This window comes from Drosophila subpulchrella, chromosome 3L (assembly GCF_014743375.2).
Source record: "Drosophila subpulchrella strain 33 F10 #4 breed RU33 chromosome 3L, RU_Dsub_v1.1 Primary Assembly, whole genome shotgun sequence".
In the NCBI taxonomy this organism is placed as follows: domain Eukaryota; kingdom Metazoa; phylum Arthropoda; class Insecta; order Diptera; family Drosophilidae; genus Drosophila; species Drosophila subpulchrella.
The window spans coordinates 6180009-6194927 of NC_050612.1; the positions used below are offsets into that span (position 1 = coordinate 6180009).

The 14919-nt window shown below is 39.1% G+C and overlaps 1 protein-coding gene across 1 annotated transcript; it reads right to left on the reverse strand.

Annotated features, from left to right (window-relative positions):
* Positions 1-3917: 3917 nt before the first annotated feature.
* LOC119554904 (organic solute transporter alpha-like protein) lies at positions 3918-10065 on the reverse strand. The gene is made up of 6 exons (XM_037866006.1): positions 9958-10065; positions 5594-5924; positions 4734-5146; positions 4545-4675; positions 4292-4482; positions 3918-4138 (listed from the first exon to the last, which is right to left on the reverse strand). Exons 2-6 carry the CDS (start codon positions 5715-5717, stop codon positions 4011-4013), a joined length of 987 nt encoding a protein of 328 aa, XP_037721934.1. The 5' UTR covers positions 5718-5924; positions 9958-10065; the 3' UTR covers positions 3918-4010.
* Between the last annotated feature and the right edge of the window lie 4854 nt (positions 10066-14919).

Consider the following 14919-nt stretch of genomic DNA (forward strand, 5'->3'; position numbering starts at 1 on the left):
TAATGGAGGCATGCCGAGGTGTAAGAAAAACAGCAAAAAGCGGAAAACTCTAACATGGCAATGCAGCCTGGATGCTGTTGCTTTCCCGCTTTCTTTTTGCTCGGTTTCTTGCCATTACATACAAATGCTCTTTAAGCGGATTTCGTAGCGTTTTACTTGTTTGCCATTGTTAAACTGAGTGCTCAGCATAAGGCTGCGACTCCCAGACGACCGTCGGACCAGCAGGATACTCGTTAAAGCTGAGCCGGTCCTCCTGGTTTTTCCGATGGTTTCGGGTCCTTGGGATGTGTGACCAAAGGAAGGAGTCGGAATATTGTGTTATAAGCGAGTACAGAAAATATCACAAGGTATGCAAAAACTATGTGTAGGGATTTTTATAAAAATAACAGATGGAGGATTTTATTATATATATTATTATATTTAATAGATTTTTAATCCTTTTTTTAATTTTAAATAAAAAACTTTTTATGCATTAAAGAGTTTGGTATATTATTCTTAGCTTCTCTTCGGCTTACAGGTAATATTCTTTGTCGACCTAGAAGTTAAACTTATTCCTAATTTGATACAAAAAATCAAAACTCGGCCGAAAGTGCTTTGGCATATTTTTCTTAACGTTTTCTTTGGGGTTTGCTGGCCGAAAAAAAACAGCGGGAACAGTTGGCAAACCCTTTTAATTATGCCGGAACATGCGCAAATATTTTTCTTATGGCCGCTTCACTCTTCGCTGCTTAACATTAATTAATTCTCGGCTCACGGAATGCTCAAATGTGTGTGGATGGTTGGCCTGCTGACTTGGGGTCGGAAAAGTCAACGTTGGCTGCCCGATTTTTAATTAAATTATGGGAAAGTATATTTGCCTAATTTGATAAGAAATCCCTTAAGCAAAACATTTGTGGAAATGTATATAAGGTTTAAGAAGCATACGAGTTTAATATTTTTGAGGTCGTACATTATTATTCTTACACCCTCTTGAACTCTAGTGGAATTTTATATGCTAGGAGTTAGGGGCCTTCGCAGTACAGCCCATGAATTATTCCCCCATTGATCCTTATGTTCGACCATCAGCAAGTGGCGCAAATCAAGCGTCAGCTTCCACCATTGAAATCAATCAAGTATAAGGCGCAGACGTTTGCGATTTTACGAGGCGAAGGCATCAGAAACAACGGCCAGCAGTAAGAAAGAAATGTCATAAAACTTATTTACTTAGCACCAGCGAAATGGTCCGCACAGAAGGCAGGTTCTCCTTAAACAAAGGGCAAGAGAAAGCAGCATAAAACGAAGTAAAAGCCCAGAAGAAAGCGGAAAGCAGAGTCAAGTCAACGAAAATGGGCTGTCAATAATCATAAAATTCCTGGGGAGCAATAGTGGGGGAAAATACCGATTCGGGGGAAAGGAGGCGAATGAGAAATGAGATCCCGGGCGATGAGCTGCTACTCGAATTTGTTAAATTGCCTGTGAATGACAAATATTGTGTTATAATTTCTATTACGAAAATTAAGCAGCGGCACCACATTGCGTATGCGCATTATTTAATTTGTCTAAGTGTTGTCGCCATAACGTAGTCGTGAAATTGGTCCATTTGGGGATTTAAAAAGACACTGCAAAAGTGGGCAGATCTTAAAGGCCTCGAACGGCGCCTAATGGCCAGTGACATAAGACACAGACTGACAGCGGGGCCCAGACAGCTTTCAGCCAATCCCTCTTACCGTCCGAACGGAGGGCCTAACGTGTTTGGACATGGCCAAGAAGCGTAGACAAAGGCAGACACAAGCGACTTCAAGTGGGTGGCAAGCACAGAAGTGGTTTCTTTAATTTTGCAGCCCCACAACTTTCCCCTCCGCAAAAGCTTTATGAATTTTATATGCACCCGAAGAGTGTGCTACATGAAATTCAAGTTGTTTTGGGTCGAAATCAAAATGGCAAAGTTCGGTTTCAACCGAATTTGTTGCCCACCCTCAGGCTTAGGCTCTGAAAGAAATCGATTCGCCATCCGATAAATACCCAAGTTATAAAAGATGCTGAATACTATTTCATGTCATAAATCATTTAATTTGAAATCCTCTCAGGGTAAGACAACAGTAAGATAAAACTACTAAAGGTGTAATTGTTTTGCGTTTTTACGTCATCTGACAACAATGGCTTGCAATTTATTCTTCAATGGTTTTACTTTATGTATTGCTATAAAAAGGCTGTCTTTCATTTTCAAGTTGCCTTTCCTTGAGAAAAACATCGACAATAATTTTTCTGGAGCACTTCAATAGAGATTAAAATAAAACATAAATGCCTTGCTGCAAATGCTGCCTTCAATTAAAACTTTCCATTCGCCACATGCGGCAGAAGGGAATAATATGAAATCAAGAGTCGCAATGAATAGTCGCGCTAAGGTTCGTTGGCTGGTCGTCTCCACAACTCATCAAAATGAGCAGCGGATACTTAATCTGATTTACTTGCCTCAGTCGAGTCAGAGCCAACAGGATAGCAGCCGAAGCTCTGGCAAACCGAGCAAACAAGCGTCTTCATAAAAAGCGACATCTCGACCGGGCCAAGAGGGGCTTTCTGGGGATGAGTGGCAGGGGTGGTGGAGGAGGGGTGGAATGGCGGCCCAGGACTTTGGCTGCCATGGGCGGCTCATAGCTGGCGTTCTGCGGCGTTGTGTACATCATAAAAGAACGATAAGATAACCATGCCCAGCCACGACGACCGTGGCACTTGGCTGCTCACAGCCCCCCCTTCACGACATCCTTTTGCCGGACTAAGACAGCCTTTTGATACCCTCTATATACTTGCTTTGGCTTACAGGATTAGTTTTACAGGATTTACATTTCTTAAAAATTAAAACATCGGAATATTACTTAAAAACAGATTGGTCTTTTATATTAGATATTAAATACATATATTAAAATGTATATAGAACGATTTATGCATATGTATTAAAAGAGTTAAATATATACCTTAGGAAAATAAAAAAAATAAAACGAAACCAATATTTAAATAAAGATATTATTAAGATCATATCCGGACTCTATAGACTCTATAATGCTTCGAGATAGTAAAGCAACCAGCAACTTGATTGTACACTTAAGCCATATTAAAAATTGGTTTGACACAGTAGTTTTTGAAGACCCCCTGCCTTCTAAGGGTATTCCCAGTTTAGTGAAATTTTCTCTCCTAGTGCTATATTTGATTTTCATTGCCCGGTGGCCCTGGTTCTTCCCCCACCAAACAACCACCTCCTGTCCCTTGTTCTCCCCCACTTCGTTTGGTTTCTGAGCTGGCAGCATCTTTAGTGTGATTTATTTGGGCAGAGCACAATGTACTTTCGTTTCAAATAAATCATAAATTTCAACGCACTGCCTTGCAGTACACAATTGTTGTTTATGCTGCCCCAGCTCCGGATTCTGTCACTCCCAATATTAATTTTTGCCCATCTTCTGGATTTCGTCATATTTTCTTCCAGCATTTTCAAGCCCGAGTTGCCACGTCTTCTGGCCTATACCTCGTTGCGACAGCAATTGAGTTATCCAAAAAGGCTATCTAAACAGAAAGGAGATATATTATATTTATTGTATTTTTATGGCACTTGGGCATTTGGCCTAAGTCGTCCAGCGTTTTGTTTGTCCTGTTGAAAAATGTAAAACGGATCTCGACCCTCTGCAAGGCCGCAGGGAGAATTATGAGCCAAACGCGACTCGCATGGCTAAAAGGAGGTTGGTGGTTCCACCAAGGGGGTGGTTCCTCCAGTCGAGACCGAGTTGAGATGGAAAAACATGATTTGTGACGCTTTTTGTTAAGCCAGCTAGTCGAGTAAGATTTAGCTCGCCTGCAAGTTTGATTTACAGGCAATACTTCATTTTGTTTTCAAAAATTACTCTAAGATAACTACGTTAAAATTAAGATCTCCAAAAATAGCTTTCAAGTTATTTTCATATAAATTTAACTACATTTTCTTTATTAAATTTATCACAATATTTTTCTACTTTCTACTAAAGCTCCATCATCCGCAAAATGACTCAAATGCGAGTTACTTCCTTTTCCTTATTGACCTCATCGATTTGAACCTGAATGGGAGTGCGATACGCACTCTGAACCATCATGGACACCAGAACCATTTCCACTAGGATTAGGATGTTAATGATAGCTGAAATAGGAAGAATATTAAATTAGCATACATTTAAAATTTTGAGATCGAAATAAGTAAAATAGATTTTTAAAATACTTTTGAAAATATCATTTAAGCCTCTGGAATCTGCTGATAGATAGATAGAAAGAAACCACCAAGTAAAAAACTCACTTTGCTTGTAGATGGTGTGGTTGATGGGGTACTCCCCGCCCATTTTGATGCCATCTAGCTGATCGTAAAGGACCAAGTACTGCAGTTTGCACAACATCACCACCAGTTGGAGGCAGAACATCTTCTTCCTCAGCTGATAGTCGCCCCGCAGCTTGGTAATTGCCCGCACCGTGATTTGAAGGGACCAAACGCTGTTTTTGAATACAAACTCAATTTAGAATACTTTAAAAATACACTAAAAGTAATTACTTACCCCAGGACAATGGAGCAGACGATGAAGGGGATGAAGAAGTACATGACCTGGTGGTACAGCTGAATGTCCCGGTAGTACAGGATGTTCATCACCAGCATGATGGACCCCTGCCAGAAGGGCATTTGCCAGACCTAAAACATAGCGTTATACAAAATAATACTTATTTATAAATCCTATTTAACCACATACCATGTATCTGGAGATGCAGAGCTTCGCCTTGGTGGGAATTACCAGCGGCAGGCAGAGGCAGCAGCAGCAGCACGGTGGAGTATTAAGTTGCACCGCCTCGCCACCCGTCTCCTTCACGTAATTCTGCTCCGAGCTTACGTAACGGAAGAGCAACGTACGGAACACCGGTCCTCCGACCATGAACATCACGTGCATCACCGTGTGGCAGGCGAACCAGGAGTAGGGCACCAGGATGGTAACCAGGGCAGCCAGCGAGATAATCGGATACAGACCGACCATTATAATCGAGGGCCTCAAGAGCGGCGTGTTCAGGTGACGCCGCAGCCGTGAGACCGTCGTGGAGAATATGCAGATGTTCAGGATGGTCAGCAGACTGGCTATGAAGATGGCGAGGCTGAGAAAGGCAGTCATGTCTGTAAGTGAGTTGGCAAAAACCCAATTAGTCGGGAGCAGTGGATGGGGTCCTAGGAGGCAACACAAACTACTTCTATAAGTCTACGAGTAAGTAAAGGTGGTTAAGGAAATATTATTTGATGTTTCATATACCTTCTTAGCCTAAATCAAAGTACTGATAAACTTAGATTATTATCAATATCTTGAATCTCAAATTTAAAGTACCTACACCCTGTAAAACATGAACTTTCTTTCTAAGTCTTAGATATTTCTGTAATAGGTGTCAATATTTTTGGCTAACAACTTTAGATGCAGTGTTAGGTAGGTAAATAAGTATTAGTATACCCATTCAATCAAGTTAACAAACAAGAAACTATTTCAGTAACCCAAGGATCAGTTAAGGTATAACAAATTTCTGTTTCGTGCAATAAGATCTTAGATTACTACATTACAAATCTGGTACTCACTTTCATAATACTCTTCCACAGTGGGGTGTGTTCGTTGGTTATGTGTGTCATTTTGTTGCAGATCCAAAGTCTGCGATATCTGTTCCGTCGGGTCCATCAATATATAGTCCTCGGTGGCATTCATCGTGAGGCTTTTGTAATTAAGGTGATAAATTCAAACTGGGGCAAGCTGGTGCAATACTTCCTGGTTTATTTCGCTTAGGCTACGACACTTCACTTCACATCTTTATCACTGTTCACACTAAGCCAGTTAGCAGACTTTACACTTTATTAGCACTCATAGATGTATCTGAAAGTTTGCGTTTGCTGTTGTATATTCGCAATGTGGGTGCTGTCCAGAAAAATAGGGAACACAAAGAAATGTGTTATTAACCGAGTCAGGTGAAAGTGCGAGAATTGTGCAGTATTTTTCGGTTATTAACCGATTTGATTAGAAATAGAGGCAATGCACTTGACTGTATTCAAATTGATACGGCTTGTTTGCAGAAATGAATAATATATATTATAGTTAATATACGCTAAACAAAAGTCTAGACGAAGTGTTAATACCCTCAAGCACGATCCCATGTGGAAAACAAGGAAGAACGCTATAGTCGAGTACCTCGACTATCAGATACCCGTTACTCAGCTAAAGGGACCAAAGGAAAGTGGAGATATGCAAGCAGCAAATGCGCCACCTACCGGCGGCAGACAGATTTAAGCGTTGTGGGCGTTAGAGTGGGCGTGGCAAAGTTTTTTTACAATCAATCGATAGGTATTGACGAGACCAATACATTTCAGTTTAAATTTTTTATCTACCATGAAAATTGTGGGCGCCACAGACTTGGGCGGTTTGTGGGCGTTGGAGTGGGCGTGGCATATTCGCGTAATAAACTTGCGCTGCGCTCAAGCCTACGGAATCTAAATCTGAAATCTCGTTTCTCTATCTTTGATATTTTCCGAGATATCCGCGTTCATATTTACGATTTTTTGAAGTTTGTGGGCGGTTTGTGGGCGTTAAAGTGGGCGTGGCAAACTTTTTTTAGGTCAGTCGGTAGGTATTGATGAGAACAATACATTTCAGTTAAAATTTTTGTTCTAGCATCAAAACTGTAGGAGCCACAGTTTTGGGCGGTTTGTGGGCGTTAGAGTGGGCGTGGCACTCTTTTGAAACAAACTTGCGCTGCGCAGGAATCTCAGGAATCTGCATGCCTAACCCCAGTATTGTAACTCTTATAGTTTCCAAGATCTCTGCGTTCATACGGACAGACGGACAGACGGACAGACGGACAGACGGACAGACGGACATGGCTAGATCGACTCGGCTAGTGATCCTGATCAAGAATATATATACTTTATGGGGTCGGAAACGCTTCCTTCTGCCTGTTACATACTTTCCGACGAATCTAGTATACCCTTTTACTCTACGAGTAACGGGTATAATTAACTAATAAGTGGTGAAATGAAGCTTCGATGACACATCTTCTTTTCATCGGAAGTTCCCTAAAACCTTATCCAAGACCTTAATCAACCTTGGAAGGTTCAAAGCCAACTGAGAAGAGTAACGCCTTACGCTTCATTTTTATATGAGTATCCAAACACTCACGTGACAGCAAACCCAATCAAACTAAAAACAATTCACAATGATTTGCACAAAATTCTTAGTTTGTAGACGGTATTCAAATTAACAACTGACACAGACGGTCACCAAAATTACCGATCTGTGGGATATAAATAATTCATTGAAAAACAAACGAAGACCGGAGATAAGAAACCCATTTTGATTATTACATTATCAAATGCTCTTTAAAAATAAGCAAACCTATTCTGCAAAGTTATATTGTCTTCTTTGATAAAACCAGGTATTTTAGGTATATAGGTGTAGAAGTATGGTTCACCAAAATATTGTAACTTTACAAAATTCCAGATAAATTTGAACTACTTGTGTTGAGTGCTCACTACCCTAAAATGTGGCATTTCCATGCAACTATAACAAACCTAATTAAAAATTTCGAAATAGCTGGAGCTTGAGTTAGCACGTTGAAAGAGCATATAAACCTCGTTAGGTCGTTGGCTGAAACTTAAGCCCCAAACCGCCCAGCTGTTTATAACTAGTCTGAGGAGACGAGCACGTGATTGGAGCCTTAGGCGATTGAAGAGAGTCCATCCAGTATTTTGGAGTACAAGAGACCGAGTGGGCTTCCAAATATAAACTGGTTTTCGAAAGCATAGGCAGGTAGCAGACCGGCCATACCAAAACAAATTTTACGAGTAGCTTGCCCCATTGCACAGCGCGTTATGTAAGCTCTTTGTTATTGTCCATTCCGAAACTGGTTTTATATTTTTGCACAGTAATAACGCATACAACACCGTGTTGAAAGTGCCTGTAAACGCACTAAAAACATGATTCAACATCTCGCAGCACCAACAACGACCTTCAGCTCTGCTCCGAAAACGTGTCAAAGTCCCCGCGATCTGACCTCAATTAAGTCTCAGACTTCAGCGTAATCCGGAGATGGGGAAGTGAAGTAGAATCATGTCTTATCGCCGACTGCCAGAGATCACAACCCATTCGACGATCCAATTTCGTCAGTTGGCGAAAAAAGAGCACATCCATAATTAATTTACAAAGAGCCATAAATCATTTTTCCAGTAATTAGCACAAAATTCGCGGATTCGTTTTTTGTTTAGCACATTCTAAGGTGCGTAAAACAAACCGCGAAAATAAGCGTCATAAATATTATATACAGGTATCAGCATAAAGTATATACATATTTTGGATGGATTTTTAACAGTTCGCAAATGGATTTGGCACGCCATAATCAGCAAATATAAAGATCCAAATATTTAGAAATATTTTTAGCTCTATAGTTAAAACGTGCTCTTAAGAACGGTAACACACAAAATTTTAAAAAGCAAGTAACACTAAAAATGCGCTCACTAATGTTATTAAAGACGTTGACACCTGAGTAAACAAAAGTTTTATTTTTGTACACGAAATAGAAAATATTTATTAACGGTTATTCCTGCTTAATCTTCAATGGATACCCAAAAGATATGTTTGAAAAAATTTCCAGTTGAATTCCTACTTTTAAAAACAGTCATTCCTTGTGTGCCCAAAAAGCGTTTTGTAAAAATAATAATAAAGTTGCTCAACTCTCCCGAAAATTGCCACAGAGAGTTGCCGAAATGAAATGTAAACATTGGTCAAAAACGAATAAAGTTTTGCATTGTGTTGTTGGCACATTTTTTTGTGGTAACCTTTTTAAATGAGGGATTTCTCTTTAAATTTCCATTCATATTTTTGGGCTAACTGTCATCTTGTGGCCGTCCCTGACTCTTAGCCAAGATATTTTCGAGCTCTTGCGGCTAACATAATTCAAATATCTTGGCGAGACAAAACGCTGCAAAACGAATGGCAAAAAACGCGACCTTACGCAATGCAAGCAAATTGAGCAAAGCGGAAAATGCTTGCAAAACCAAAATAAAGTAGAACCCATAACCGAAAATCAAATGCAAATGCAGATGCAATGCCTGGGAAAAATCAAAATCACAACTCAGACCGCAAAATGTAATTTGTTTTCTGGTCGACAAAGCAAATCATTTCCCTGCTGAAATTCGCAAGAGGAATTTGCGCAAAGTGAGTTGTGAATGCGGGGAATTTTCCCGTCTGCAGTCACCAAAGACAGCAATTCATTAGACAACGTGTCAAGTCAAGACACTTGGGAATGCCAGCTATCTAGATAAAAGTTTAATTATTTCGCTTGTACGATAATGTGTTTCAACTCCCTATTATCGCCCATTTTTGAGCTGAAAGCCAGAACAATCTTGTAAATTCCCAGAATCGCTGGTGTAAAGTACAGACTTCCCGTGAAAAATCCATTTAGGCTGAGCTAATATCTTTTGTGCCTGTTAATAACATGTAAGATAAGTTAAATATTTTTCATTCACTTAATTAACCGTCAACAAAGTTGTACGACAAATCACGAAAACAAATAGTTTGAGAATTGGCTTAAAAGCCAAACATATACGATTTTTAGTTCCTCGATTGGAACCTTGACCGTCACAGCACATCACCCAGCTGCCTTGGCATTGCACTTTATTGAATAGTTTCAGCGTTTTAATTAAAGTCATATGCATTTCGACTTTTCTTTAGTTCATGTTGATTGCCTCGGCATCAACAAATGCAGAGTAATTATTCATTACATGTTCACACGACTGTTCAGTTGTTCATTTAGCCTGGGGTTGTGTAATGTTAAGGGTCGATCACGAGTTAAACACATTATGGGGGGAATCAATAAACAATAAAAATACTCGACACTGCAATTGGTTGAATTATTTTTGTTTAATTTGTGCACTTTTCTTTATTTTTATTTATTGCCTACACTTTTTACTCGCTCTCTGCTTTTTGTGCACTTTTTAGCCGCGTGTGTCTTATTCGCTCGCGCTCTGTTCAGCAACTGAAAATGAAACTCAAAATATTGTAGTGCCCATGCCGATCACGAACGTGAATGCGCCCATCTCAGACCACGGGCTAAATGTCGGCACTTGGCTATATGTCATATGGCTGTGTGTGTTCGTTTCGGCCAAAACAGAAAATAGCGGTAGCAATAACCACAACACAGACGCGATGTGCTAATCGCCATTTGTCGATTTCAAACGCTGCTGCTGGGAAAAGTTTTCTTAACACTCGCTCGTTGCGGAAGTTGGTTATTTGCCGATCAAAAAGCGTTTGCTCTGGCCAGCTGAAGTGGCACATAAAGAGGCTTGTCCGGCTAACACGATGGTAAAAGAGTTGCGAAATTAAAAAATATCTCTGAAAATGAAAGTAAAAATTCAGGCCACTAATGGACCATTTCTATCAATTTTAAGAGTCAAAAAAAATGTTTTTGGAAAATTCATCTTCGCGGGAAAATAGTTCTCCCTTAAAGAGCGATGTTTCGTGTTTTAGTTTTAGCGATACCCATATCTTGTTTTAAGTTTTAAATATATACTATCAACTATATCTAAATTTATTGCTGTTGGAGTACGGTTTAATATTACGACGAAAAACTGAATTTAGATTTATATTAAATCATTGACAAATCTTATTGATTATCCATAAAAAATACAAATCGTTTAGTAATTCTATAAGAAATAATATAAATTCGTTAATATTTTAAATTGATAATTTAGACATTTTTCAATTGTAAAATACTTTCAGCCAGACAAAGAATACGAAACTAAAATATACATTTTTAGTAATATAAAAAATATAATATATTTTTAGAAACATATAAAATATATATTCTTAGTGCAATCAACTGCTTATATTTCCCCCAATTTTAGAACTTTCTGACCCACTGTGCAATTGAGAAAATTGCAATCCTGTCTTCCGGTCTGACCAACCCAATTTTCATCGCCATCGGTGGGCACTTAAGCTAAAAGCTAATTTGTATAGAGAAATGCCATCAGCTTATTAATGCGTCCAGAACTTATGGTTTCCATTCCAGCAGAAACCAATTAACATGTCTAACCAGGGGATAATTATTTTTCCCAGTGTTCGATACCTACCCCAGGGACCATAATTCAGAGAATATCGTGGCATACATTGAAGTTTCCAATGGCGCATCAATCAGCTCTTAATTTGCACGCCCCCGAGTGAAAAACCTTATCCGATTATATTAACCGAAGCCAGCAGTCGAATACAAAAATTCCCATAAAATTTGATATTTAAATTAGAGTCATTAGAAACGCCATTAAGCCGAGTGGACTTCGAGTCCAAAACACAGCCCGAGGGGTGGGTATATCAAAAAACGCAAATCTAAGGCACATCCGCTCACTAATTTAATGAGCGGTCCAATGAACCTTTTTTGCTATCTCTCTGCGCTCGCACTTTTTGTAACCAATCTAAAATTAAATGCTAATTATTCAACCCAAAAATTATGCAATAAATTATGCCTCGAATGCGAACTGCCAAGTGGGCACGTTTTTATTGCAGAAGCTGCGGCGGAGACTCATAAAAAGAAATTATGATGGCAGGCCGCCATGCAATTTCACTTATAATTTGCAAATAAATCTAATTGTGTAAAGAGGGTCAGGAGTGATAAGGCCAATTAGAGGAGCAGATCGAAAAGGGAAAAAGTGGGAGGCGGTCAGCATGAAAAAGGCAGCGGAGCAGAAGGACTTTCTTGGAGCAAAGTTTGCAAACTGATTTAATGGAACAGTTTGAAAGTTATGGCTGTAAACAAATATAAACAATTTTTTCTGTCACTTCTGAGTTGTGAATATTTATTTATAAGCATGGAATTATAGCTTTACAATTTTGTGGGTTTTGGTGGAACTAGAAAACAAAATAGCAAGGGAGAATACTTTTAGTTCAAGAGGTTTCTGTGGAAAATATTTGCACACATTTAATTTTCTCGGAAAAGGTCTTATAAACTTCCTTTGAGTTAATTTACAAGATTTCTAAAGAATAAACGTAATATAAATTCAAAGCAGGTCTGTCAAAGAGTAATCCCATGAATTCCTCAGAAAGAGCCTATTTTCAAACTTAATGTATACACCCATATTTGTGGGAAACCTACGTTTTGATAAATATAAATCTATACATTTTCACTGTCTGTCTGCTTTTGTGATAAAGTATTGCATATGCAAAACAAATCTTCTCGCAGTCTCATAAAATTCTTAGAAAATACTATGGAAACCCGCTCTGAATTCATTATTTGCTGTCAGTGATGATTGCTTGCCACCATTTCTACCTGGAAGCCCACTGCAACCTCCGCTTCTCAGCTCCATTGAGTCAAACCTGCTTTGAATCTAACCCCCTTTTGAATAAGGGGGCCAGCGGCCAAGCACACTCCCCCGCTTTTTGAAGAAAAGATAAAATTTTCGAGGCCCCGGGGCGACGCCTTTGAAGGCGACGTCGTGGATTCAGCGCCTCGCCAGCTTTCCTTGTCGGTTTTCATTTTCCCGCCACTGTTTATTTGCCGCCTTTGGGTTTTCATGTTTTCTTATTTTGCTCATTTTTTAGCGCTTGCTTTTTCGCAAATAAGCAACAATGCAGCCGCCATTTGAATAACACAAAAAGACGTTGACGGCGAGATGAGATGATGGGGAGCCCGGCCCAGGGCTGACTTGGCGTTCATTTCTCGGGTCTTTATGCCCCCTGATTCATTCAACTGTCGCCGTTGTTTCAATTTCAGTCCGCACTTTCATCCTCAGACTTTCGCCTTTCGCCCGTGTTGTTTGCTGTTTAACGAAGCAAATCAACAAATTGTAATGATGCCGAAGTCCTTTTCTGCGTTGCTTGCACTTTTGCCGCCACCCCCAAAAACCCTGTTTTGTTTTATTTTTTGCCCCAAATGACAGACCCGAACCCATTCAGATCAAGAAATTACTCCTGAGTGGACCAAGTCGAATTGCAGATACTCACTACTACGTGGGTTGAATACATACTCAAAGGTGCGTGAACTTTCAAATTTACGTGGTAATGAGCAGTGACCATTGGCCTTTAAGATCATTTACATATAACTATACCCACATTCCAAATATTGAAGACTTGGCTATGTACACAATGGGTACTACACATAAATCAATGACAAATATATTTATCTTAAAGTACCATATCTGAATGTTTACATGATAATATCAGTTTACTATCAGAGAGATCTCTAAAGTTCTCATCTAAGTTAAAAATGTTTTTAAAGTCAATCAAGATGAATTATTTATCTCAATAACTAAACTAAATGTCAGTAGTGTATACTTATCAAAAAGTTGTTGAATAAACTCAATTCAACTCTTCTCTTCTCACCATCTTGATCTGATATTGAGAACATTGAACCAAAATGTTTTTACACTGTTTTCAAGAACGAATGTTCTCAATTCAAGAACAATGTATGTGAAAATATCAGCTATTGAAAACATCACCTTCTAAAATTCTCATATACTTATAACAAACTTGTTCAAATTTTATTCATTATCAATTAATCGATACACCCTCAACCCACTGAAATATAGGGTATCCAACCCATGGCCCGAAACCCGCATCGGCAGCCCTTTTTTGCATGGTGCGCTCCACTTGAGGCGCAGTGTGGCGTAAAATGAATTGAGACATTCGGGCTCGCATAGAAAAAGCCGGATTCTCGGCCCCAAAACCGCAGAGGTCGGTCCTTCAACAAAACAACAACTTCTGGTGAATGCAGAAGTGGCAAAACTTTGCACCACTTGCCCCCCACTTCGGTGTGCATTCAGGTGAGAAGTTTTTGGTCGGCGAACAAAAGTATGCTACAAATAATTAAATCATGCAAAGGCCATTGCCGAGGTGTCTGTGTGGGTGTGCACAGAGTTAGACAAAGAGGGGGAATTGGCCGGAAACAGTAGCCCTTTCTCCCTCTCGGCTAGACAAGTTCAATGCCGCCTTAAGGTCCTTGTCAGCCTGTCAGCTAGTTTGATGTTAACTAATCGATATTTATATTATTCTTCTTCTGACCTCTCCTTTTTTCTTGGCTCTTCTGTTTTCCATGAATTGGAATTTGCATATGACACAGGATACAGTGGACCCACAAAAACAAGAAGAAAGCCAGTAAGAACATTGGACCAAGGCCGAAACGAAATCGCCAAAGGCAAAACACGCTGGCCTCTTCCATCATGCTGCTTTACTTTTTGCACTGCGATGGCCGGCATTTCCGTTTCCGCTCAAAACGCACACTGAAACGTTCAATGGCAGAGCCACGGGGAACGAGTAACTTTAATAATTTGTTTTTTTAAGTGAACTGTACGTTTTCCGGTGCTTTATGAATTTAAATCAATTGGGTCGTTCATTTGGCAGCAATTCATACAACCGATACTCTATAGAAATGTAAAAAATAATACTAAAAGCATTTACAACAATCGTTCAAATAAATGAAACGCTAATAATAAGTATTATAGGAAATGCTGGTAATGCATCATTATTTATAATTAATTTATTTTTGAGAGACATGAACACTTAAAAAAATAATAAAATACTTTTTCGATCTTAAATTTTTTTTATAAAAAGACAATGGTATTTTATTTAATGATGAATTCTTAGTAGAAATATAAAAAAACAATACTAAGAGCATTTTTAAAATAGTTGTTCATATAAATAAATTGGCAATTTGGTAATGCATTAATATTAATAGTTAATTTATTTTAGAAAGGCTTGAATATCACATACATACTTTTTCGATCTTAAAAATCAAAAATGGTATATAGTCTTAAGGTTAGAATTCGAATTGCTGGTCAAACGTTGGACCACCGGAAGTAACGATTCGGAACAGCCAAAACCACAACTCACGTCGAGATAAATCGAAGTTTATTTGCTCGACTGCTCGTGGCTACTGCAC